Source organism: Doryrhamphus excisus, linkage group LG8, assembly GCF_037039965.1.
Source record: "Doryrhamphus excisus strain RoL-2023G ecotype Guam linkage group LG8, RoL_Dexc_Guam_v1.1, whole genome shotgun sequence".
Classification (NCBI taxonomy): domain Eukaryota; kingdom Metazoa; phylum Chordata; class Actinopteri; order Syngnathiformes; family Syngnathidae; genus Doryrhamphus; species Doryrhamphus excisus.
In genome coordinates, this window is record NC_136364.1 from 13,742,493 (window position 1) to 13,767,687 (window position 25,195).

At 44.1% G+C, this 25,195-nt stretch overlaps 4 protein-coding genes and 1 long non-coding RNA gene across 9 annotated transcripts in view; 3 read left to right on the top strand and 2 right to left on the bottom strand.

The window, feature by feature from the left end:
- tmprss5 (transmembrane serine protease 5) overlaps window positions 1–5,050 on the top strand; it is a 7,607-nt gene extending 2,557 nt beyond the window's left edge. Inside the window, exons 4-13 of the mRNA XM_078792872.1 lie at window positions 97–210; window positions 568–703; window positions 2,198–2,311; window positions 2,393–2,436; window positions 2,506–2,668; window positions 2,798–2,982; window positions 4,219–4,317; window positions 4,403–4,545; window positions 4,653–4,802; window positions 4,908–5,050. Coding sequence (XP_078648998.1) covers window positions 97–210; window positions 568–703; window positions 2,198–2,311; window positions 2,393–2,436; window positions 2,506–2,668; window positions 2,798–2,982; window positions 4,219–4,317; window positions 4,403–4,545; window positions 4,653–4,802; window positions 4,908–4,916 — 1,157 coding nt within the window. The 3' untranslated portion in view covers window positions 4,917–5,050. The remainder of the gene's footprint in view (window positions 1–96; window positions 211–567; window positions 704–2,197; window positions 2,312–2,392; window positions 2,437–2,505; window positions 2,669–2,797; window positions 2,983–4,218; window positions 4,318–4,402; window positions 4,546–4,652; window positions 4,803–4,907) is intronic.
- Window positions 1–5,701, bottom strand: part of LOC131134656 (uncharacterized) — a 22,797-nt gene extending 17,096 nt beyond the window's left edge. Inside the window, exons 1-4 of one of the 4 annotated variants that reach the window (XR_013627988.1) lie at window positions 5,563–5,701; window positions 4,571–4,786; window positions 4,264–4,419; window positions 1,238–2,288 (exon numbers count right to left, since the gene is read on the bottom strand). This is a non-coding gene — a long non-coding RNA (uncharacterized LOC131134656). Of the gene's footprint in view, window positions 1–1,237; window positions 2,903–4,159; window positions 4,420–4,570; window positions 4,787–5,562 lie in introns of those variants that run through there. The other 3 variants (XR_013627986.1, XR_013627987.1, XR_013627985.1) reach the window with 3 other exon arrangements.
- Window positions 5,104–9,083, top strand: pih1d2 (PIH1 domain containing 2). The gene is made up of 5 exons (XM_078792874.1): window positions 5,104–5,649; window positions 6,799–6,916; window positions 7,058–7,300; window positions 7,414–7,670; window positions 7,853–9,083. Exons 1-5 carry the CDS (start codon window positions 5,473–5,475, stop codon window positions 7,985–7,987), a joined length of 930 nt encoding a protein of 309 aa, XP_078649000.1. The 5' UTR covers window positions 5,104–5,472; the 3' UTR covers window positions 7,988–9,083.
- On the bottom strand, window positions 8,185–20,657 carry dixdc1a (DIX domain containing 1a). Of its 2 annotated transcripts, XM_058080153.2 has the most exons (16): window positions 20,552–20,657; window positions 16,543–16,838; window positions 13,282–13,448; window positions 13,063–13,208; window positions 12,400–12,489; window positions 12,048–12,101; window positions 11,906–11,956; window positions 11,434–11,538; window positions 11,272–11,325; window positions 11,108–11,194; window positions 10,849–10,911; window positions 9,926–10,087; window positions 9,775–9,841; window positions 9,572–9,680; window positions 8,816–8,924; window positions 8,185–8,552 (listed from the first exon to the last, which is right to left on the bottom strand). In XM_058080153.2, the coding sequence occupies exons 2-16, from the start codon at window positions 16,563–16,565 to the stop codon at window positions 8,469–8,471; spliced, it is 1,371 nt and encodes a 456-aa protein (XP_057936136.2). In that variant the 5' UTR covers window positions 16,566–16,838; window positions 20,552–20,657; the 3' UTR covers window positions 8,185–8,468. The 2 variants fall into 2 exon arrangements, with proteins under 2 accessions (XP_057936136.2, XP_078648999.1); XM_078792873.1 differs by lacking the exon at window positions 20,552–20,657 and having other exon boundaries at window positions 11,108–11,191; window positions 16,543–16,957.
- Window positions 20,241–24,261, top strand: nkapd1 (NKAP domain containing 1). Its single transcript, XM_058080158.2, has 6 exons — window positions 20,241–20,398; window positions 20,569–20,642; window positions 21,884–21,957; window positions 22,036–22,155; window positions 22,226–22,279; window positions 23,746–24,261. Exons 2-6 carry the CDS (start codon window positions 20,574–20,576, stop codon window positions 24,149–24,151), a joined length of 723 nt encoding a protein of 240 aa, XP_057936141.2. The 5' UTR covers window positions 20,241–20,398; window positions 20,569–20,573; the 3' UTR covers window positions 24,152–24,261.
- The last annotated feature ends 934 nt before the right edge of the window (window positions 24,262–25,195 follow it).

Below are 25,195 nucleotides of genomic sequence, written 5' to 3' on the forward strand. Positions count from 1 at the left end.
ATTGCAGAATTGACTAGCCATTTTGTCCTTGTGTAAGAAACCTTTAATGACCATGGGTCCATTACTGACTACCCAGCTATGTCTCCCAACACATAGTCAAGCTTCTCCTGAGGCCGTCGTCCTCTCATCGTCCAGTGGGACTCGGGGACACAAAGGAGACGCCATTTTGCAACATGACAGAGGACACTTCCATCTCCGACCCCAGGAAAGGTCTGTGTTACCTCCCTTTTTACGCTAGTCATTGGAGGCAAGATTCTGTTTCATTGTTAATAAGGAAGAAAGAGGAAGCTGCAGAAAAGGGCAGCCAGGGTTCTTCATCAAAGCGGGTCACGCTTCAGCTCTGAAGTGAATTTGAGTAGAAAATTACCATTCAAAAGCTGATTTTTTTCCTTTTGACTCAGGAGACTTGGCCATTGACGGGCATGGAAACATGCCATAATTATCTGTGCTTACTTGACCACATTAGCATATAGCACTTTTACTGCTGTCTTCAATCAATTTACACTGGTGGAGGGTTCATCACATGTCGGCCTGCAAAGGGGGGGATTTTCAATCAATCAGGTTCAGTGTTTTACAGGATCAGTCCAGAGAACTCCCTGCTGGAGATCCAGCTGGGAACGCTGCCCAGCTGGTTGCCAGTGTGCTATGAAAGGTGGAACTCTTCTCTGGGAACGCTGGTGTGCAGGCAGCTGGGTTATCTGAGGTACGTCTGCTCCTGTCGGTGCCATCTCATTACTGAACTCGCCGCTCTTAAGACAGTCATGCGCGGCCTCACAAGCCTACCTTTCAAGCTTCAAATTGCCTGGAGGCTTCATTATGGGCTCACAGTTCGTGTTAAAATGAGAACGTAGAAACATCTAACAAGAAAGTGAAGCATTAGACCTCCACTCTTAATGCACGCAGTGCCTCAATCACCCAGTCTGTCATACATTTGACCCAAAAAGCAGCCATTCACTGTCCCCAATAGGGAAGAAAACTTGGTCTTCGTCATGTGGACTCGATGCAGTATTGTAATGACATTTGGCAAACATCACAGCTCCATCTATCCGGCCTGGTTGACCTTTTTTCATTTATTATGTATTGAAAGGGGACCTATTAGGCTCATTTTATATATATATATATATATATATATATATATATATATATATATAGTGGTCAGTCCAGTGTGAAAATGCCCTCGACAGATGAAGATGCATTTTTTTTTGGTAGGGAATCAGGAACTCCAACCACTTGTCTTTAGGAATTGGAAACAAATGTGGCTTTGCTAGCAAGTCATATCCAAGGCGGACATGAGGAGGAAGGAAGGAAGGAGGCAGAGCTTGGGGGAAGGCAGAGACGCCCCTCTGGAAGTCCACCCCTCTGTGACATCACAAAGGGACAGTTTTACCACGCCTTCTGAAAGCTGGCGTTAAGAGACATCCCAAACTTCTTTCAGGGCTCACTTCCAAATGCCCAAACGTCATGATCTGAAACCTTGGCAATGTTTAACACCACAATACAACATTCAAACTACATTTATCGGTCAAAAAAGGGAGAATGTGCAACCACATTCATCTGTACAAAAAGGAGGGATGACTTAGAGCAGATTTAGCTATAGCTGTAGGACTAGTTTGCTGCTGCAAAAACAAAGCCCTCAAAGGGGGCGTTTCACATCATATTATTCTGCTTTTGGGCAAAAGTGTAGTTCACACAAGAAGAGCATGTAATTGTTATGGAGCGTTATGCGTTTAAAAATATTATCATTGCCAAAACCAACATTTCCACCGCCAATGGGGAAGAGAGAACTGCTGGCAGAAATGTGCTGAGTGTGTACATTTGTAAGTTAACACTGATTATTATTCTACATCCTTAGTGTTTTCATTTCTGCAAGCTCAACATTATGCAACTTTTCGATATCAAGCCTATCTATTTTAAAAAAATCACCTGCAGCAACTACTGTCTCTTTTCATCTTTGAAATATGTCATATTCTACTGATCTCAAGCTTGGCTTTAGACTCGACACACCTCACTAGCCCACTAAACTCGATTCCTTATCCTCCGATCCACTAAAAAAGGCCAAAATCATCCAGAATTCTGTCATGGTTACAAAGTTTAAGCATACATTGAAATGCATCTGTAAATGTAAGGTTGATTGAATAACAGCCTACAATATGAGGATGTTGTTGTCACTGTGCATTTGTATTTGCTGTAATTTCAGGCTGACCAAGCATAAAGGAGTCAATCTGACGGACATCGGGCCTAATTATACGGATGGCTTTTTCCAGATAAGCCCAGGACACGGGGGGAGTCTGGAAAACATGTGGCAATTCAGGTAACGTCTCACAGCGATGACGATAAAGTTGCGGCATGGAAACGTGGACTATCCATCATCAGTTAGTTCCCTTTCATTTAGGCGGAGCTGCAACACTGATAAGGTTATCGCTTTGCAGTGTTTCGGTGAGAACTTTCAACTCGACGTCATTCGTGTGCGACGTGATCCCCGCTAATGAATGGCTGCGCTTGCAGAGTGCGGCACACGGGCCAAGCTGCCCAGGATAATTGGGGGAGTCGAGGCCACGCCGGGTAGGTGGCCCTGGCAGGTCAGCCTCTCCTATGGCAACCGCCACACCTGCGGAGGCTCCATCATCGCCAGTCAATGGATAGTAACAGCTGCTCATTGTGTGCACAAGTAAGAACTTTAGCAGCACCAAAAGGTCAGAGTCAGTCTGCAGCGGGCTGGAAAAAAGTCACGCCACACAGCACAGATGACAATTGTTCCTTTCAGGCTCTGACTCCTGCTCATTTCTTGAAATGTCAGCTACAGGCTGCCTCAGGTATCCAGCTGGGCGGTCTACACCGGTCTCGTCATGCGAAACTCGGCAAACATGACGGAGCACACGGGGCATGCCGTGGACAAGATCATCTACAACAAGAACTACAACCACGTGAGCCACGACAGTGACATCGCCTTGATGAAGCTGCGGACACCACTTCATTTCTCAGGTAGCAACCTCCTATGAGCTCTTAGCCGTGGAAAAAAACAATGGTCAGGAGGGAGTTGCACCTGCGCGCAAGGCTTAGATGCAAAATCAATGTACTATAAACTTGAGTGCTAAAATGTAAGCAACTTAAAAAACCATCCTTGCGTTCGCCGTGCAGATTAGTTAACAGCTCATTGCACACAATTCAATAGAAATATTCTATACAAGGGTGTCGAAAGTGCAGCCCGGGGGCCAGTTGTGGCCTGAAGTTGTTGTTTTTTTGGTACATTCTAAAAAAAAAACCCACAGCAATTTAAAGAATAAAGTCAAAATATTAAGAGGAAAAAGTTGTCATTTTATGAGAATAATGTAATATTATGATGAAGTTTTCCACCTCCAAGATACTTTTATGGATTTGTGGGTGCAAAATGACAACAAAGTAACGCCAATGTGATGTTTAAGAAGTAATGGTTCATCCTCGTCTACACTCAAAAAATAAATGTTTAGCCTCAACAAAAAACATAAACGCAACAATTTCCATTAGTCTTTCTTGGTTATGACAACTTAATTTGAAATTGCTTTGAACCAACAAACAATATTGCATTGCACAAATTAGCTTTTCCTCTTCACTCAAAGCTCATTTTAAGTAATGCTTACTGAATAATTGTTGTCATAGGGACAAGTTTTTAAGTTCGTAACTAAGAAATATGTTAAGTCAACTGACTTAATCATTTTATTCAAAGTAGTTTAATTTGTTGTCTACTTAATTATAATAACAATGCACACAGATTTTTAAGTAGCAGTAACTTTATATATATATGTGTGTGTGTATATTATGTTACCAAGCTAATTTTATTAAGTCATGGCAACTTGAATTTTGTTTTAAGCTTACCAGCAATAAAATTTGAGTGTATATGACATGCTAAATTAAGTTCATGTAATAGCCAACATTATTATTTGAACATAACTTAAAAAATAAAGTTAGCAACTTAGAAAGTTTATCTAAATCAATTAATTACATTTTTTACATTGCATTTATGTATTAAATCAAGTAGTGTCAACAGATACTCTGAATTACTTTTACAGTGTAAATACTTGCTTCAACCTCCAATGCTTGCCACGCGTAGTAAAAGAATGGACAATAATGAAACAATGAAATTGTTTGAAACAATGAAAATGACCCGTACTGTATGGGCGTTGACGTGACACTTTTCTGCTAAATTTTAACCTCCTGTACCCCCTTCCCCGCCTGCATTAGACACCGTTAGGCCCGTTTGTTTGCCCAAGTACGACTACGACCCACCTGGAGGTACACAGTGCTGGATCTCTGGCTGGGGATACACACAACCTGACGGCGGTACGACTGGCGATTGCACACATCTTGTGTTCCTGCGTTCCGAGCATACCGGCAGAGCAGCCATGGCGTGTGTTGTCTCTCTTAGTTCACTCATCAGATATCCTGAAAGAGGCCCCCGTTCCCATCATCAGCACCAACAAATGCAACAGCTCCTGCATGTACAATGGACAGATCACACCGAGGATGCTGTGCGCCGGATACACGGAGGGGAAAGTGGATGCGTGTCAGGTGAGATGTGCGGGTCTGACTATACCTTGCAAAAACGTTTTGGAATGTTGTTGGTCAGAATGAAGACTGGAGCCGTCAGTCAACATTGGTATTCAACACCGGTGTAGGGGGACAGTGGCGGTCCTCTGGTGTGCCAGGATGACGTGTGGAGGTTAATGGGGGTCGTCAGCTGGGGCAATGGCTGCGCCGAGCCCAACCACCCTGGAGTTTACACCAAAGTGGCTGAATTTCTTGGCTGGATCTATGAGATGATGGAGGTAGAGTCACATATCAGTTTATCAGTTATCATTTGTGTACATTACATTTCAGGGTCACATGTTAAAACACTCATTTGACCTGCTTTCTAATGCAATATTTTACAGAACCACTGAGACAAGAAATGCAAGCTGGGAGGCAATTCAGCAGTCCACATTTTTACAGCATATTTCATGTCAATTTTCAGATCAGCCTGAACGCATCGCGACTCGTGTTACGTTGTCCCTTCCTTTAAATGTACCAAATAAAAAGTCTCGTCATCTGAGTTGTAGCTCCCCTCTTCACCACCAGATGTCACTTGTGTAACGCGTCGCTAAAAGTAGTTTCCATAGCAACTTGCAACCTCGTAACCCAGCGTTGACTGCAGTTCAGCTACAGATGAGTTTAATGTGGCTCGTTAGTACAATTTTAACGACTTCTGTATTATTCATTTCGGGGTTTTAGTGTGCCTTGGTAACAACACATCTAGATTTAATGAACATTCGGCGCATTTGCTCTCCTGTTAACGCAAACTTGTTCCAAACTGTTAGCGTGACCTAATTTACGTTAGCTTAGCTAGAACCTACACTCTTGACGTGTCTGCCTTTGAAACAGTTAATAGTTCCACATTCGCCGTTAATGCTTGGCTAGCTCTAAGAAACCGAGGATTTTGGGGGGATTTTTGCGAGAGAAATGTCTAGCGATCGCGACGTGGTGGTCCAGCGGGCCAGCCAGCTGTGGTCCATGTTGAACGGGCTGTGCCAGTGGGACCCGGAGGCCTACCGAAGCTTCGTTGAGAAACAGATGAAATCTGGAATGGAGTACTACGAGCCGCCTCGAATGGAGTCGTGTATATGCACAGACATACTGGTAAGGTTCCATCCCAGCACAGGTGTAGCTCATCAAGAATGACCGCCTTCCCATTTGCTGGGCCAACAGATGGAAAGTTTCACTCTTTGGGCTCGATTCACTACAACGAGTCGGATCTTTGATCTCCCAAACGGCTCCTTTGATTTCTTTGTGGATTGTGATTTCTTACCATAATACGGGTGAAATTAATTTGTATGTATAAATATAATTATATCAAATGGTTAATGTTTATATGGCCTTATTTATACACTCGGCGTGCAACAAAAACTAATGACAATACACAAACGCAAAGACTCATCTGAAGCCGACAAAAGGTCCAATCTGTGTATTATTAGTAAATTTGCAACACATCAACAAAACCATCACACAGCAAAATATAAACGAAAATGTGCAAAATTAAAGCATCCACTTTTTGCTAGTCATGATTAGCATTCAGAAACACAGGCCTCCGTGTTGGCCGAGTTTCCTGGCAACTATCTATCACCAATAATAGAAAATATAGGAGGCAAAAGAAGACGGCTTGTTCACTTTAAAGATCCGGCTCCCATTGTTGACTTCCAAGAGCTAGCCCAATCCAGAAGTAGGTCTACGTGTACCGCTTACATATGGCCTCATCTGTGGATGTGGTTGGTGTGTTTTGGCATGCAAAGTCTGGCCGTCACATTTGAATGTATAGAAATGAGTATGTTGTTATTTTATTGTCAAAACGTAGAATTTTAGTCTCCATCAAAACCATGGCGTGACGGAGCCAGAACCTGGAATTGGGGTGGCCACGGCAAAACCACTACACATATAAGTTGATACCTGAATTATCTAGAGGGAGGTGTTTATATCAATTTGGTGGAAAAACCTAGAAACAAACAAAAAAACAGAGCAAGTTGTGTGCAGCCTATTAAAAATGGCTGTAGGTGACTACCAAGTAGTGACAGGAATCATAATCGAATAAAAGTTTACATTTCATGAACGACATGACTAATAGCCTGTTTGACGGTCTCGTGGTGGGGTTAAAAGAGTCAACATTTTTAATACGATCCAATTTGACAATTTAGTCAATTATTGTGTTGCACTGGTCACACCCCTCGGTTTATATTGACAGGGTGTTTCTAGAGGCGTTGTTAGATTTGAATGACACATCCTGTGCCCCCCCAGGAGCCACAAGGCCCGCTGTACATCAACATATGCAGCTGGAAGCGTGTGCCAGCTCTCCAGGACTCCAGTAAGCCATTACCAGTGTACGCTGGAAGCCTGGAAGCGGACACAAAGGAAGGTCAGAGATCGAGACATTAGTATGAGTATTAGTATTAGTATTAGTATTAGTATTAGTATTAGTACATACTATTGTCACATAACGCATATAAAGATGTCATTGGGATAAAGGAGTACAACCTGCTTCCAAATGGTTTTGCAGGGGGCCCCAGTGTAGTGGATATAGCATTCAACCCTGAAGTGCTGAAGAAATGTAGGAAAAACAAGGCAGAGATGACTCAGGTCTACATGCTGGCTCAGAGCTTCGCCCAGCAACACTATGGGATCCAACTGGCTTCGTGGTACACGATAGTCAGCTCTTCCCCCCGAAATAGCCCAGAGGACTTGCACCGCCGCCTCGGCTTCCAGCAGCAGCAGGTGAACCCAGACAAGCAGTCAGACGCAGGTAGAGTACCGTAACAAGGCCGAGTCCTGCCAAGCGTTTTGGTTGAGCTCGTCTATCACTTGCCGCCACTATCGATAACAATCGAGCCTTTTTTCTCTTACAACCTTTTACAGCCGGTCAGAGCCCGGACTCCCTGCTACAGAAGATCACCTCGCTGCGTCTGGACAAAGAAAACATCGTGGGCCGGCCCGTGGTGCGCAAAAAGGGATTGATCGAGGTCATCTCCTCGACCACATTCAAGCAGCCTGAGAAGCCCGAGCACAAGCTGGAGGTGAAGGCTGGCGCCGAGGGATTTCCCTGCAAGCTGGAGCTGACGGTGGAGCTGCCCAAGATCACTTCTATGTCCGAGTGGCAGCTCAAGATGTCAAAGGTCAGTCCAAGGGCAGTCTGCTGGCGATTGTCAACAGTTAGCAGTTCTTCTCCTGAAGCGCCGATCTGAAGCCACCAAAAGTCCAGGGACTCGTTCCTCATGTATTAGACACGTATCAGATAGCCGTGTAACACTATTTATGGTGGATGCCAGGACTGATACCTGCATGCCTTTCTCTACAGGAGGACGTCTTGTTGGAGGTGGAGGACATCTATCTTCTGCTTCTGGACTTCCCAAACGCTGTCAATGAAAACAGCACGGTGGCCATCTTTAACAAGAAGAATCGAAGGCTTACTGTGACCGCTGATATTTTGTGATGCCAGCCGTTGTTCCAGATGGAAGAAACTTGTCCCACTGAAAAAGCAAACGTGTGTGTGTGTGTGTGTGTGCGTTATCACCCCTGAAAGTGTGTCTCAATCCCAACAAGGACATAAGAATGTTAAAGGGAGGGTAATGGCTCAGAGCTGCCGGCCCCTCCCATCAGCTCCCATCTCCAGAATGACTGACAGCAAAATGATCCATGCAGTAATTCACCTTTATTTCAACATTGTAGGAAATCCATGGCAAACATCAGGATTTGGCAACGGGGAACCTGGAAAGAAGGCAGTGAACATCCATTATGTTTTTATCATGAAGGACTTGGTGTTGATGAGGCGTCAACTGTCTACTGAGCATTCCTTTACATGAAACATTCAAGCTTTTATTTCAGTCCGTTGGTCCCAAGTGTTTTAGTCAAGTCCTGCTCCAGTAGACACCACGACGAGCGGTGGGGGGATGTTATTTTACATTTTTTGTCCTCTACCTCCTCTCGCCATGATCCTCCTCCACCCACGCTACAATCTTCCCTTCCCAGCCGGGCACCACGGCGCCATCCTGGAAAACCTGCAGATACAAGCCACCGCCAGAATTTACATATCCAAGAAAAAAAGTCATGTATGATTCACGAAGATCCATGAAAGAAAGCAAAGATGACGGCTCAGTGTTACCAAATTCTCGGAAAAAGGGAGACGAGTCCTGCGGTGTTTTGAAGCTAGCGTGCAGGCTGTGCTATTATTAGCATATGACAGTATTGCTGCCGTCTTTCATATTTGCTGAAGATGATGTGGAAAGCGTGTGGCGGCTCCCATGTCGCTCCTGACGCCTACCTCCTCTTTGACGGTGCCAAACTCCGGGTCGAGGGCTTTGAAGTGGTATCTGAAGCTGCCTTGTCTGTCCACAGCGGCCTTGAAGTCTCGCAGTGTCACTTGGCCTAACCTGCAGGAGCACGCCGCCAGTCATGATTGGGGTACACTTATGCATGCATGAACCCATGCAGGCATGCAGTTCTTCTGGGGCGCACGTTTGATATGCGGGGTCACTAAATATCCATGTCTGAGTCACGGATCCAGATAAGAAGGACGGCTGCGGATGGCCGGCATGATCCCACACCAAAGGATGATGTGCACATGTATTTAAAAAAAACATGTTTTATTGTTTTCTTTCTTTTTTTGGGACCTTGTTAGATTTAAACTTTTTTCTTGTAAATGTAATTATGATTTTTCCATTTTTGCTGTTTGTTGAGTTTTCTTGTTAAGTAAAATAAGTCCAGTAAATAAATACTGGAGTTCTACCATTCATCTGTCAAGTTTTGACAACCACTAATGGACAACTTAGAGCAGTGGTCTCCAAAGTGTGGGCCGAGGGCCCCCCTGAGTTAGTGTCTCCAATGAAGCTAACATGCATGTTTTTAGAATGTGGGAGGAGTCCAGAGCAACAAAACACCGGCATCCAACCCTCCACCTTCCGACTGTGAGGCCAACAAGCTAACCGCTAGGACACCGTGCGGCCCTTGTGATCAGGTTGTGCACACAAATACTGAGAAATACACGACCAAACCATTTGCTGTAGAAAGCAGAGCGCACCTTTTGGGGATGCTGATGAGAAACGGCGTGAGCGAGCGATCGGTGAAGTAGAGCACTTTGGTGGACACGGAGGCATCCAGGCCAGGGCTGCTGTGGGAATGTGCCATCTCTGGAATGATTTGCAAAAGAGAGAGCGTTATTAGTGGCGGCATGCCAGACTGCGTTGTCCTACACGGCAGAGAAAAAGGATGAGACGGACTGACTTGAACTCGGTGGCCATGAGTCTCGATCTGTAGAGTTGGCTCTGCGTCCCGGTGATTTAAATTCCTCCTGGAAGAAGAAGGCGTCATCCATGATGAGCGCTCGGACGGCATTCCCCGTATGTGTGCTGGCTACCGCCTTGGACCCACTTACCCCTCTGGTCTGTCGCCGCTGGGTGTCCATGGTGTGCAGGCGGTCCATGAGACTGGACACGCCCTGCTCCAAGGTGTCCAGGGTATGATGCTGGGGGTCGTGGCCTGAGAAGCTGTCCCTCAAACTACGCAGGGCCTCCCTCACCAGCTGGAGCTCCTCTCCCTGTGACATTCAGCATCATGGTGACCGTTTCTGTCGCTGTTTAACATAACATGCTCACAATCTGGCAAGCCCTTCAACTGCACAAAAGAGAGTTCACTCTGGGCACCGATTCAGCGCTTAGACGCCTCATAGAACAACAGCGCTCCATCGAACAATGGAATGAGACCTCTTGTCAATGGCTCGGGTCAGAGTCCCGAGTTTCATACTTTGCACGTCTCAGATGTGACGGGACTATGAATCCAAAAATGGACATGCTGGCTCAGACGCTTCCATGAAATAGTGACTGCTGTCATTGTTTTTCAACTAAAATGTGCTCAACACATTTGCAGGCTGTTTTTGCCCAGTGGTTTAGATTTTGTTGTGGGGTCTTTTGTGACCTCTGGGATGAGTCGTCACCGTGCTCTTGGGGTCTTTTTGGTTGGCCGGCCACTCCCAGGAAGGTTCACCACTGTTCCATGTTTTCACAATTTGTGGATAATGGCTCTCACTGTGGTTGGCTGGAGTCCCAAAGCTTTACAAACGGCTTTATAACCTTTTCCAGACTGATAGATCTTGATTAAGCTCAGGTATGTTTCCACACAGGGCCATGTCGGTTGGAATTTTCTTCCTCTCTTAATAATAAAAAGTGCATTTTGTGTTCAGTTGTGTTGCCAGTGACTAATATTGTGACTAATTATTGAGGTTGTTTGATGATCTGTGACGTACATGTATAAAAATAACAAACCAGGACAGTATACTGATAAAAAATGAAAGGTACTCACGGGTGCACTGTGCTGGAATGCTGGAGGAGAGCTACTGTAACCGCCACCCTCACTCCGGAATGACTGAAAGACGTAACATGACGCTGGATGGGTCATTTTTCATCTTACCAAATGTTCCTCTCTCATTATTGTTACATCTAGCTTGGAGGCATACATTATGATCAGTCGTTGAGCAAGGCAGTATAACACTGTACCTTGTACCTAATGTTGTGGCTGGCAAGTGTGATTGATTATCATAAATAAATTAATTTTTCCTTACCCGCCCGTGGCTAACTTGGGGTGCTTTGTGCAGAGCCTCATCCAGCTTTTGCTGCTGCATCATTCTGTCCTTCCTCCCGAGTTGCTGCTATGGCAACAACAGAAGGGAAGACTCACATCTACGGTACAGTGTGCATGGACCTGAAGATACGTGTGGGACAATACCTCATATTCACTTAGCAATTTGTTCCTCTCACTCAGCTTGTCTTTGAGCACCCCCTGCACAGTCCAGCAGATAAGGCATATCACAGACCGTGTTGGCGCAGCGCTGTGATGATGTGGTTCCTACGTCAAACACGCGCCTGGAGTAAAAGCCATCACACTTACATTTTCCCCTTCCAGCTGGTCTTTGGCCATGTTGCTCCTCAGCAGCTCCTGCTTGAGCTGCAGCAGCGCATCCTCCTGCACAGACAGGCGCTGCTGCAGAGCATCCTGATGAGCCAGAGAGTTGTATCAAAAGGATGTCCGAAGGACATCAGCATGCGGGTACGGCATCCGCCTCCCTCGCTGCATCTTTTTTTTCTCTTTCAAAAATCTACATTTTATGAAAAACCGCACAAGAATGAGCACCTGTGACTGAAGTGCTGCTAATTTAGGCGGCCATGCTATTTGCATCTTCTGGGATTTGGATCTCCAACAAAAGTAATGATGAATAAATAAGGAATAAATACATACATATAAATATATATACATATATGTATATATAAATACATATAAGTGGCTTTTAGATTGAGTAGATGAGTCTATTTCCTACACTAGAATCCATATCCCTGACACAGTGTCGACAAAGTCCACTGACCTTGATGGCCTGGATTTGGCGTGCCTCTTGTTTGTGTCTCAGGAGTTCCCGCTAAGCACCAAGGAAGGAAAAAACGTGTCATTTCAGTTGCACTATATAATCAAAAAGCATCATTTAACTCTGCTCATTGAACTTCATACACCTTGAGATCAAGGGCTTCCTCCGTGCTTTGGTCCAGGCGGCTACGGATGAGAACCTTCGGGGGGAAACAGAAAGAGCGTCCTCATCAGACAAAGGAAGAAGAACATGCTGAGAAGAACATGCAAACTCTACACAGAGAGGGTCGAGGGTGGAATCAAATTTGGGTCTCCTAGCTGTGTGGCCTGCACGCTAACCACTCAGTCGGCGTGCAGCCGCTTGGAGATCAGTTAGATGAATATGCGCTCTCAAGGCAAGAGCAACAAGCCGACAGAAGGAGCAAGGGTTGGCCGCCACATGGATAGCGTTGTTGTGGGTTTTCACAGGTTGGCAGAGATACAGAGACGGCGCCGTACCAGCTGCTGCTCGGCGTTAGCCCGGTTGTCTCCGAAGCTCACGGATGCATCTTGGTCCTCCTCTGGGAGGGAGCCATTGAGGAGCAAAGCCTGTGAACAGTCACACATGGAAATAAATACAGTATAGAAATATTTTATATTTATTTAATATATATTTTAGAAATTTAATTTATTTTAGAAATCTTAATGCATGTTGTTGAAATATTAAAATAATAATATAAATAACAATTCTTTTTGTAAAAAGAAAGTAATAACATAAAAAAATAATAATTACAACAATAATAAAATTATTATATATTTTTATATTATATACAATAATATTATGTATATTATATTATATATAATATTTTTATAACAATAATTATTATTATTATTTTAATACCTATTATATATTTAATACCTATTTTAATACCTATTACCCTATTACCCAAACCCTCATTCTTATTAATAATAATAATAACATTTTTTTATCATATTAGTGTTTAATGTCCGTGGTTGTGAAATGAAGGTAATAATCATTAGAATTAGAAAAAAAGAAAAAGAATGTAATAATAAGAAATAGTAATAGTGTTGTTATTGTTCTCCTTATTGAAACAGACTGTTCAGGCGGGCCTAATGTTGTGGCCATCTGCTATTTTCTTTGAGTATTCGGGTTTTGGCTACCTGTAGGCGGAAAACCATCCTCCTGGCCTCCTGCATCTCCTTCTCCAGCTGCTCCTGGTGGGCGTCCAGCTGCTCCTCCCAGGACTTCTCTTCCTGGGGCACGTCATGACCAAGCGAGGGGCACCAGCCACAGAGAGACACCTCCTCTGGAAGAAGAGACAGAGATAAAGGAACAGCATCTTCTCATTGCACAGCGTCCTGATGTGAAGCCCCAGCAACCTGTGACACGTTTCCTGTCTGTCGGCTCGGGTGTGTCTGTCGGCTCAGCTCCGGCCCCCTTGCGGTCCTCTGGCTGATCGCGGATGGTTTCCTGTTGAGCGGTGTCGCTGGAGCGGGTAACAACATACTCCTCTTTGGGGGAGTGAGCAGGGCTGGCTGAGCTGAGACTGAAACAGATGGCGTGCACAGGCAGCGATGACTGTTTGCACTTCCTGCCAGATGAATGGCGATAAATAAAGCCATAAAATGTTCATATCACTTTTAACAGCTCTCAAAGGATCACCAAATTATGAATCAAGCCCATCTGGGTTGGTCGGTCTAAAGGCTTTCCATTGGAATTTAAATACGCTGCTGCGGTATTGTGGCTGTGACTGACAGGCTGAAACACCATCACTAAGAGCGGCCATATTGGCGACCTGACCAGCCGTAATGCTCCTTGAGGTTTGCGATGGCGGCCTCTGATGCACGTTATGTCGCGTGTGCTTGGAGAGCATCGGAGGCAGCCTGAGGACGAGGAATGCTGTCATCTTCACTCTGCTTTGTTTGGATAGAAATAAGATGCAGCTCCCGTGGCCTATGACCTGCCCCCCCACACGCTGTCCTTGTGGGAAAACAACACTGTGTGTGATGGGGGATAAAAGGGAAAAAAAACCACAAAAACTCTGCTTCTCCTGAGGCTAAGCGGTGAGAGTGGTACAAAACTGTGGGCTTAAGTGTAGTGTAGGATGAAAGCAGAGTATCCGCAGGCATCGCATTAGTGAGCTAAAGCATGTTTCATGATCTGGATTGGAGCTGAAGAGATGTTTTGGAAGGGGGGCTTGGCTTGTGGTGTTTCCCAGTGCAAACTGGTATCATGTGACTGCTGCATAGCGATCATGATGCTTTATCTGCATGTCCGTATCAGCACCTGCCACCCGGAGACAGCTGGGATAGGCTCCAGCATGGATGGATGGATGGATGGATGATCCGCCCATCTACCCAGGTAGAGTAACTTCCTGGTCAACCCCCACACACAAAACTGTGAAGTGAGTGTCTTATCAGATGATGATCCCCAAGTGTTTCTCCAGGGGGGATCAGAGCAGCAGCTTCCACCTAATCTAGTCTGAGCTGATGATATGATGACACCATTAAGATAGCTTCCATCACCAAGCGTCTCCTCCCGCTGGCTGCAGCCACTCAGTAAACAAACTTTAGCCCATGCTATTTGCTATTTGGGGCTGCACGAGTGGTTAGCGTGCAGACCTCAGAGCTCGGAGACCAGGTTTCAATTTCACCCACGGCCATCTCTGTGTGGAGTTTGCATGTTCTCCCCGTGCATGCATGGGTTTTCTCCGGTACTCCGGTTTCCTCCCACATTCCAAAAACATGCTAGGTTAATTGGTGATATGAATGTTAGTGTGGTGTGCATGGTTGTTTGTCTATATGTGCCCTGTGATTGGCTGGCGACCAGTCCAGGGTGTACCCAGTCTCTCGCCCGAAGACAGCTGGGATAGGCTCCAGCACCCCCCACGACCCTCGTGAGGAAAAGCGGTAGAAAACGAATGAATGAATCAATGAATACTATTTGCTGACAGGGCTGAGGTGTGCATCAATGTGGATACTTTTGGACTTTAAACGTCAGATTGGGCTCTGGGATTTAGCTGAGATTAACACCAGATTAACATCAGCACTCTAGCATCTATCTGTCCTCGTACATTCAATGGACATGTCCAGTATGACCATGTTTTACGGTTTTGTCTTTGATTATTGCGTATTTAACCATCATTTTCATTCACTTTGTTGGTTTCTTTCATCTTTTTCCCTGATTACGGGGTCGCCACAGCGGATCTTTTTGATCTGCATACTGATTTTATGATATTGAAATAATTGGGGATTATTGCTGTGTTCATTTGCCAACCTCCAAATAATTATAAGAATAATAATTAGAAAATAAAAATTAAATCAAATATCAGTCCCTAATAATCTTTGGTTGGGCCAATCCTCCCCAAAGTCTTGCTCTTGCTGGTTTTGGTGGTCACTGTAGTCCTGCATGGTGGCTTGCATCGCCTCTGTTAAGCCTGGTCTTCCATTGGCATGGCATTGCCTCGCTTGGCAAAAACATTCGTCAGCGCGTCAGTCACAGATTTGCTCATACCCGACGTTTTCTCCTCCAGCGCAGTTGGACGAAGTGCTTCGCTGTGGCTCGCTAAGTTGCTAATGTCTTGGCTGCTAACCTTGGCTATGGCTGCATTCATGATGGGTGTTGTGTGTTGATGTGTTGAGTTGTTTTGATGGTAAAAAAGAAAACAATCAACGGTACCATGGAAACGTTTTTCAAATGTAAATTTCCCTTTTTCATTTGGCTGACCTCTCACACAAGCTATGTTCATGTCTCCTCGATGCTCCTCACCTTGCCCTCCCAAATCAGCTGATGCGAAACAAGCATAAAACAATGGCGGCCAATATGACTGACCAATGTGACCATTGCTTTGGTAGACACCAAAGCGGAAAGCTCATAAACAAATCCAGACGTTTATAGGATTTCAAAGATTGTCCTGAGTAAACGTATAAAAATGTAAATGTGTTTTCAATGTCCTTGATTGATTTTAGCTTTTGGCCTGCCAATGTGGTGCTGGAAACAGAAATGGTCATGTGATGTCTGGTGCTCTATAAAAACAGATAAAGACAACTCATGTACAAAAAGAGGGAAACTGTCAATGAAATTAATGCATGAAAAATGACTGTAATTAATTAATCACAGTTAATGCATATATCATATTTGGACTGGGTGCCAGCCAATTGCAGGGCAACAAAATGATAATATGAAATATTATTTTTAAATATATGGTAGGTATAGGTAGAGTTCTTCGTGTCAGCGTGTTTGCAATGATCATCATCATCATCACAATTATCACCACAATGCATGCATGCTAGCTGAACATGTCTTTTGCAAGATAAAATACTTCAATAAGATATTCAACAGTACGATCACGGACAACATGAGCAGACGTATGCCATCTTGAAATGGATGATCAAGGGAGTAATGGAGGCAAGAGCGGTGGTTGCTAGGCAATAGCATCTTGCCTGGATCAGACAGACACACCCACACCTAGTGGCATGTAAACCGTGGACAATACGCTTCCGACGTTGTGTCACTGCCGTCTTGGCATACCATGATGACTGAAACATCATGTCAGTCAGGCAGGACAAAGGATGGACGATGGCGAGATCGTCATGCAGCCCGTTTGGTGATAAAGGAAAACAGACAAGAGCGATGCTTACCATTTCATCTGTTTGGCGCCCATGGCTCGTGAGCAATGCTTTTATCCTCCCATGCGGTCAGAGCCGCGCATCCGGGTGATGCCCTGCTTCTCGGTCGGGACCATAGCCCGCACACACGACGGGGAGGGGGGCTAGCAATACGGATGACTCTCCGCCTCCACACGCACGGCGCCTCGGTCAGGGAGGAGAAGAGCCCCACCAGTGTGGTCCCAATGCTCTCATCTTGGTACAGGTCTTGAATCACAAAGCCCTGAAAGCCGCCACCCTCTCCTGCCCCCTCCCTGGATGGTGCCAGGCTGCGGGAGGGAAGGCAGATAGCAGAGATTGGAGTTCAGCAGCACCAGTCGCTCTCATTCCATCCTAACAATGTTTTTTTGTCTTCCTAGTGGACAAATAGGGATGCGGCTCATCCCCAGCCCCCTTTCTTCCACTGTGCTGTGCTGCTTTGTGTTATTCCTTCCATCTTTCAGTCATGGCTCGGTGGGGGTGTGTTCGCCCCCTCCCCCCTTGTCTCCATTCCTCTTCCCTCCTCCCCTTCCATGGGGAAGGGGAATTGGCCCTTTTTGCAATGTGATTTTTCCACAGATTCCTTGCGTCTATGAGGTGAAAGCAAACTGGGAGGCTTGGAGGTTAAGGCTAGGCTATATTTGCAGAGGCTAAACATAGCATGAATGGCTGCATGGGTCAGAGCCAGAAGCCGAAGCTTGTTGTTTTATGGAATCTGCTTACCAGTCTGCAATTATGGCCTCGCTTTTAGACTAAAAAAAAAAAAAACAAACTTTAATCTCGAGGATGAACGTAAGCAGCTGCATCATTTTAAACAATCTACTCAAAGGGGAGTTTCTTCTTTGGGTTTCAATACAAACGACTGAACTTGCAGAAACGCTGTAATGTGGTGCCAGGCCAGTAGTTGGTTTCCTTAAACTGGATTTGGACTTTTTACATTAGTATTCATTACAACAGTTAATGGATGATACGGTCAATCAACAACTATTTTGGTCAGCCATGATTCCTTTCTTTTTCAAATGTATGGCAATGTCCTGATTTCAGCCCCTCAAATGCAAGTACGCTTTCTCGTCCTTAGCCATCCATGAAAGCAGACTTAATTGCTTTCTGTTTCAGGCTCACCAAGATAGTCGCACACAACAGCTTTGAGCAAGCCACAATTCTGCCTCTTTCTGATATCTTGCAGAGCAAACCACTGCAGAGATGGAGCATGCAGAGGAACATTCTCGTAAAAAAGTATGGTATTCATTCACTGGTCCTTATGCATTGGAAAATGTGTACATTAATGCAAAACTCTTACCATGCGGACACATGCAGCCTAGTGGTAGAAGAGTGAAATGACACTTAGCACCGCCCCTCCACTCAGACGTACCCCTCCAAAGGAAGAGCCTGCCCCCTAAGTTGATTTGAAATTCATTTCAGCCGCTTGTATCGACGTTGTCATGCTTTCAGTCACGACCCAAAGCTCATGACCATAAAGGTGAGGTTAGCAACACAGATGGGTCAGTAATGTGACAGTTTTGCCTTCCGGCTCAGCTCGCTCTTCACCACGACAAGCGTATTACTGCAGAGATGCTCGTCTGTCGATGCTCCGCCTGTCGACCTCACGCTCCAACCTTCCCTCCCGAGATACTTGAACCCCTCCACCTGGAACAAGACCCTGGGTCAAGGCCTCATTCCCAACCCAGAGGGTGCAACCCTTTCCTGGCTGAGAACCATGGCCTCAGATGTGAAGGGTCTCATTTCGAGAAGCTTCCCACTGGCTTGCAAATGCTGAAAGTCACAGCCCGATGAGGACATCAGGACCATGTCAGCGAAGAGCGGCGATGAGATCCCGAGATATAGAATGATAAAAATGGCTGCTCAAATGTGAAGGATGCATTCACTTGTGTGAGACACAGTATAATATAATATTTAGTATATATTTAGCATATTTATTCCTTCATTTAGAGCAGTACAGTCGCCTCTCGCCACACTGGGGTCCAGATTTTGTGATGTCACAAGATTTATATACTAATATACTTTATATACATACTAATTAATATACTAATAAGGGATAACCGATATTGAGTTTTTGCCAAAAAACAACATGCCGATATTGTCCAACTCTCAATTACCAATACCGATATCAGCCAATTCCAATTCCGACATGTGTAACATGACATATTTCCTGTGATGGAATGAACATATACTGTCTGTGTTGCATACAGTATTTTTTTAATATCAGTTTTCATGATTGGAAAAAATCTGATCCTGATATCAACCGATATCGCATTTTTATGCTGATATCAGGCCAATGATTGTCAGTTCCGATAATTATGGTACATCCCTACTAATAAACCATGCTGGTTTGTAGTTGAATACGGGCTATTAGTAAACAAAAAAGTATGCATATTTCAGTCAATTTGACATATTCCGTGCATAGAGATTCACTTATCACAGTCCGGTCTGCGACCATTTCACAGCGATAAACGAGGGATTATGTGAATGAAGGATTCCCATGCAATAGGAATGTTGTGGAATGTTTTGGGCTTTCAGTGCTGCTTGTCAGATAAACTAACAGCCAAAGTGACCTGAGGCAACTTCCTGTCGGGAGATGCAGAACGCACTAAAAAAATAAAAAAGCTGATTTAAAATAGCTGTTTTAGTTAAGCACTTTTCTATTAAAAATTAAAACTTTAGAAAGGTTGCTCATGTCACCAGTCTGAATGTAAAAAGAAAAAAGGAGTGAATTTTGAATGAGCCACATAATTCATGCAGTTTTAGTTTGAACCCTCATTGCAACATCAAGCTAGGCCATCCAAAACATGTTGGGGTTCTCAAACGTACCGACCGCTCCGCCTGGGGGAAATACCTGGCATGTTTTAAAAACACAATTCAGGGAATCGGAGTACAGAAAGATGAGGGCGGTTCTCCCAAAAAACAAAAGCACAGATGTCGAGCATATGGACGCCATCAGTATGATAACATGCATTTGTATCCTTTTTCTGATGTGGCTTTCTGTGATGATTATTATGCTAGGCTGAGAAGGCACATTGCGGTACAAAATGAACAGACAGCGTGGAAGTCTGGAAAAAAAAACAAATGCTTCCTGCCGTGAGTGACCTTGCTGTTCAAAGTGTGGTGCCAAAGTCATCCCACCACCTGGGGAGCCTGGAGGTGAAAATGAGGCTATCACAAGTGCAGGCACATACTCACATTTGAAGATACACTGCTTAACCACATTATAATTAATATTATTAATATCATTATTAATGATGTAGTATAATCAATGTATAGGATTTAAATAAAAATAGGCATGTAATTCATGTTTTTAAAAATATTTATATAATGATAAATAATTGTTTATTAATTACGTTTTATTTTGCTGTTAAATTCTATCCTCAGACAAAAAACTTTGTATTTTATTGATATAAGTGAGCTATATATATAAATAAATAAATATGAAAATATCCTGTTTTTAACACATCCTTTTTTAATGCGTCTGTTTTCTGACCGCTCTCCAATAAAGCCCCTTCAAATATTTGACATCACACCAGATGGAACGCCTCATTTACGTGTACTGACCAATCAGCGTTTAGCTGACGTTCGGGGGTGAGTTGACTTTAATCCAAAGAACCGCCCAAAACCTCCTCTTCACTCATTGGTTTACATTGAGACTGACGGATTACTGAACCAATAGACGACATGGTTTTACTCTTACGAATACAACGTAATGACGAAAACGGAAGTAAACGCGAAATTCCGAAACGATGTGATTTACCCAAAGCTTTCCATCTCTGCAAATTAAAACTCCACGCTTTGGACAAACATATCGATCTTAGCTGACCAGCCCTGTCGTCAATCCAACGTAAGTACTATAATTTTGTCATTTCCGACATGTTTAGCTCACCGTCTTAGCTCGGGTATCCAGGCATACTTGCTTTTAGTTTTTAGAATAGGTTATGGTCTAAGGGGAGCCTTTTTCCACTTATTTGTAATCAGTTTGTATGACTAAAGTTACCTTTTGTTCCATGGAAGGTATCATGTCGAAGCAGACTCTTGGGAAGACCTTGCTAAGAAATGTAATCCGCCACACCGATGCACACAACAAGGTGAGAACTGGCGTTGCACACTTCCGGACGCTAAAACACATGGGAACAGGACTAACATCAAAAATGAAGAACCTCTTGATTATGTGATGATAAAGTGTTCACACAAAAACACCTTCCTCCACTACAGCCTATAGTAGAGTTATATTTGACATGCTCATAGTGTGGAGTTTGACCGATGTGTTAGTTACTAGTAGCACGCTTTCACTGTTATGGCCAACAAGAGGTTGAGTTCGAAGACACCACGTGATTTGGGCTGCATATGCACGTTTGAGTGTATTTGTTGTTATTTCCGAGGTTAGGTGAACGCAGCAGCAAATAGTGCTTCTGCTGGAGCTGATGCCCTCGAATGCACCGTTTTTTGACCAGAGCAGGAGTTCATCCTGGGCTCATCCATTAAGTGTGACCTTCTTTATAGAGTTAAAGCATGTTTATTTACTTTAATATAAAAATGGTCTATAAAACCCAGGCATGTCATCTTTTGAAATAGAAACACACTTAATTACAAGTGCAAAGTGTATTTCAAAGCACAATGTTAAGAGGAAAGCAATAAAATACTTTATATTTGTATACATACAATGGCATAAGATGCAAAAGTATATTTTCAAAATATTTTGAATTCCAAATAAAAAAATATACTTCAGAAATGCAACAATACCCATTTACATAATACTCTGTCATACTGCATCCTGTACACATATGTACTATGCTACACATACACTCACATAACATGACTGACATCAGGTATTCTATTCAATACCAGACATTCCTTTGTCATGTTATTTGCCTGTATGTGTGCTTCATGCTGGCTTTAGACACTGGATGGATAACCATCATTTACACAGTGAAAAAGGACCTCACATCTTGTAGCCATATGACCATCTCGAAAAATGCAGTCGCACGTGTGCTCTGTTTTTGTTTTTTCCACTCGCACAATAAATTTTCAGGCGGACACGCGAGTGAAAGGCTGGCAGTACAGCCACTTCTTCTACCATCGGCCGTTTCCTCCTCTGATCATTCATAATGTTATATTGTTAGTGTTGAAGCACTGAAGCAAACTGCAGTGCAAGCAGCAGAGGCACTGTTGATGCAGTATGACAACGAATGGATGCATTTATTACCCAGATGCCCATCCCTACAGTAGACACTACAACCACTATAATATACTGAGACAATATCCATAAGCAGTACATTGTGCAGCTGTACCTAATGAAGTAGCCTCCATCGCCGTGTGGTCACTGTAGATCCAGGAGGAGACAGAGATGTGGAAGATGCGAGACCTGGAGGTCAATCATGTGAGCGCTACCAAGCCAATCAGGTAGGAGCAGCTTCACTTGGAAACAATGGCTCTTCGGCCAGACATTCATCGGTGAATATATTTCATTGTTTCTTCCAGGGGTCACATGCACTGTGATCGAATATCCTATCAGTCCAGAGTCTCCTCGGATCACGACGACAGAGAGGCGCGGTACTGGTCACGGAAGCTCTATGAGTTTGAGGACAACGATCCAGACAGGTATGGAAGGAGAGGATTGTGGAATGTTGTTGGGATTAGTTTTTTTTTTTAAAAAGTCTTCCCTCTGCAGATGGGGACACAGTGGCTTCAAGGAGCTTTATCCTGAGGAGTTTGAGAGTGACAGGTAACCTGCCAACACTTTGTCACCCACTCATGCCTGCTCGCGGTGGCATTGATTGCATCACCGGGGGTTCTTTTATCCAAATGAATGAATCTCACTTTGGCACGACCAAAAGGAGAACCCCCTCCTGATGAGTTAACTACACACGCCAGGCACTTCATTAGATGCAGCTGCACTATCTCATGGTGTCCACGCAGATGTTCATGTTCATGGGTGCAGTGCCGTAGAACTCTTCTGCCTCGTGATCAGGGCTTTTTGGAATATATGCACCTCTTCTTGATCCTTAAGGCATTTTGAGCACTCAACAATAACGCCACTGTCTGGAACTGGTGTCCATTTGTCATCTGTCCCCAAGAGTGAGCTCACTCTTCTGGAAGAGGTCCTAGGTGAAGAGCAGTGTTGTCCTGTTGAGCAAGCCAGTCAGACAGATGAGGGCCTTCAGTCATGAGGGATGCCCCCTGTAAAATCTCCACATAGCTGGTTGCCGTTTGACGCCCCTGCACAACCTGAAGCTCCATTGTTCCATTGAAAGACCATGGTGGTGACCCCTCCACTGTGTGGTAAACATGTCAGGTGGATCTCCTTGTCATACTAGTAACGTTGGAAGCCATCAGAATCATTAAGATGACATTTTGTCTCATCTGGGAATTAAACCTTCCACCTTTCAATGTCCCTTGTTTGGTGCTCCCATGCAAAGTCCAAATGAGCAATTTGTGGCTTTGAAGATGTTTTTTCTTCTTGAAAGCCTTCTGGCAGATGGTGTCTGATGGTTCTTGGACTGCATTCGACACCAGTAACCACCCCCATCTGAGCCAAGGATGGTCCTGTCCTGGCGGCCAATGGGATCCTTTGGCTCAGTGCTGCTAACGCTGTTTTGGTATCGCTCAAGGTTTTTATCCCTTAGGATGTTTGAAGAAGTTTCAAATGCCCTAACAACAACCCCAGCAGCAATGGTGCTGCCAGAGGCCTTGCTTATTCTCAACAAAGAGGGAAAGCTTTTAGCCTTTGCCATCCAGAGATGTGAATAGCTGACACTAAATCTCATTCACTCCCATTTTCACCAACATGTTGTCTTTTACAGGCTGTGGTCTGAAACCTTTGATCAGCTGATGAGCGGCCACTTTCATGCTTGGTTTGGTTCCTCCTCCTCTCTTGTTTTTGAAGTTTGAATCTCGACTTGGAACCTCCTTGAGGCCCAACAGTGTGTATTCCTGTAATTTATCAGCTGATCTTAACATGACCAGGAGCAATGTTCTCCATTATCAAACAACTAAATATGGATCCATGCCTAATAGAGGACTACACACACTTTCAATCATCACCTTGCCCTCAACCAAAGCAAACATGATCATCGAGGCGAAGGCAGACCACTAGTGGCAGCGCTTTATTGGATCTCATTACATTAGTGCACGTAGAATGTGTGACTTTGCTCATAAAAGTGACTGCTACCTTCCACATTTCTATTTTAGTGACAAAAGCAGCACAACAAAGAAGACTGGGCACCACAGAAGCGAAGCGTCCAAGTCAAAGCACTCCAAGAAGTCCTCCCATAAAAAGAAGAAAAAGAGGAAGAAAGAGGCGCAGGAGGCGAAGCGCAGAAGGTCGGAGTGGTCGTCCTGCGATCGCAGCAGTGATGACAGCAACACGGACAAAGACAAGCGGAGGGAAACCAAAAGTCGACACAAGAATAAGAAGAGAGACAAAACAAAGGACAGGAGGAACGAGGATGGCGATGACGAAGGACGGGGAAGACGGGCGCACGGTCACAAGAGGAAAAATCAGGACTCTCACAAACGCTCTGACTCCAGCAAGAAGCGGAGGAAAGACTGGCGAGCCACGGGCGAGGAGAGCTCGGAGGAAAGTTCCGGAGAGTGAGGCGCACAAGTGCACCTTGCAGGAAATATTCTCACCTCAGGTCTTTTTAAACCAGCTGTTTTTTTAACGTACAATGCCATCATTGGTGTTACAAAATAAAACACTTTTTTAAGAAATGTGTGCATGTGTGACATTGTCCTTGGGTGTGAATGCTTGTCCACATCCTGTGGTTGGTTGAAGTGGAGAGCAAGGACATCAGGATAAATACCCACGGAGGTGACGGCACTTTTCCAACGAGGTAGCAGAGCTTTTCCTTACACAGGAATAGGTTGCGTGGCAAAGAGATGTTTTCCTGATCATTTTTAAGTCAAAGTAAATAAAAATGGAAATGGTAACAAATCCATATTTTATTATCCACTTTTTATTGGCACTTCCGTAAAATATATATTAAACATGTTAAAATCAGCTGAGAAAAATACGGTTAGCATAAAGAAAAATTCGTGATTTTTTTTTTAAAACCATAATCCAAGACAAAAAAGTCATTTTTGGAAAATTGGGGGTGCGGGGGAGTGAAAATATGTCAAATCAAAATATTGTGGGAATAGTCACAATAAAGAAAAGAAATGCAACTGCAAAAAAATATAAGAAAATGGTCTAATATGATGAGAAAATGTCATTTTGGTAGCATAGAGTTGAAATCCAGTCAAAAGAGGACTAATATGAGAAACAAAACGGCTAATAAAGTTATTTGTGGAAATTTGGGTTGTCAAGATATTAAGGTCATAAAATCATACTTATGAGGACAAAATGTTACTTAAAATCAAGTAGAAAATAAACAGCAGAAATGGAAGATAGAGTCACCGTATTAACAGCAGCAAGTGGTATGAATGATTTATTTATGATATTTACGCAAGCTCGCCAGGAGTTGCTTAGACATTAACATCTGGTGGTGGATGGTGCACGGACCTCATATTCAAATAGATGTTTGTCTGTTCATAACATAGATAAGTAAATGGGACTACATTTTAACACAAGTCAATTATTGTCCTTTACTCTGGAGAGGTGCAAGTTCATGAAGTGTAAACATTAGGGCACTGAGGACAA

Coding starts and splice junctions, on each gene's coding strand:
- nkapd1 (XM_058080158.2), top strand. CDS start 20,574: ATGTCGAAGCAGACTCTTGGGAAGACCTTGCTAAGAAATGTAATCCGC. Junction 21,958..22,035: donor AGCGCTACCAAGCCAATCAG/GTAGGAGCAGCT, acceptor TGTTTCTTCCAG/GGGTCACATGCACTGTGATC. Junction 22,156..22,225: donor GAGGACAACGATCCAGACAG/GTATGGAAGGAG, acceptor TTCCCTCTGCAG/ATGGGGACACAGTGGCTTCA.
- pih1d2 (XM_078792874.1), top strand. CDS start 5,473: ATGTCTAGCGATCGCGACGTGGTGGTCCAGCGGGCCAGCCAGCTGTGG. Junction 5,650..6,798: donor GTATATGCACAGACATACTG/GTAAGGTTCCAT, acceptor GTGCCCCCCCAG/GAGCCACAAGGCCCGCTGTA. Junction 6,917..7,057: donor GGAAGCGGACACAAAGGAAG/GTCAGAGATCGA, acceptor ATGGTTTTGCAG/GGGGCCCCAGTGTAGTGGAT.
- dixdc1a (XM_058080153.2), bottom strand. CDS start 16,565: ATGGGCGCCAAACAGATGAAATG. Junction 12,102..12,399: donor CTAACGCCGAGCAGCAGCTG/GTACGGCGCCGT, acceptor TTCCCCCCGAAG/GTTCTCATCCGTAGCCGCCT. Junction 11,326..11,433: donor ACCAGCTGGAAGGGGAAAAT/GTAAGTGTGATG, acceptor TGGACTGTGCAG/GGGGTGCTCAAAGACAAGCT.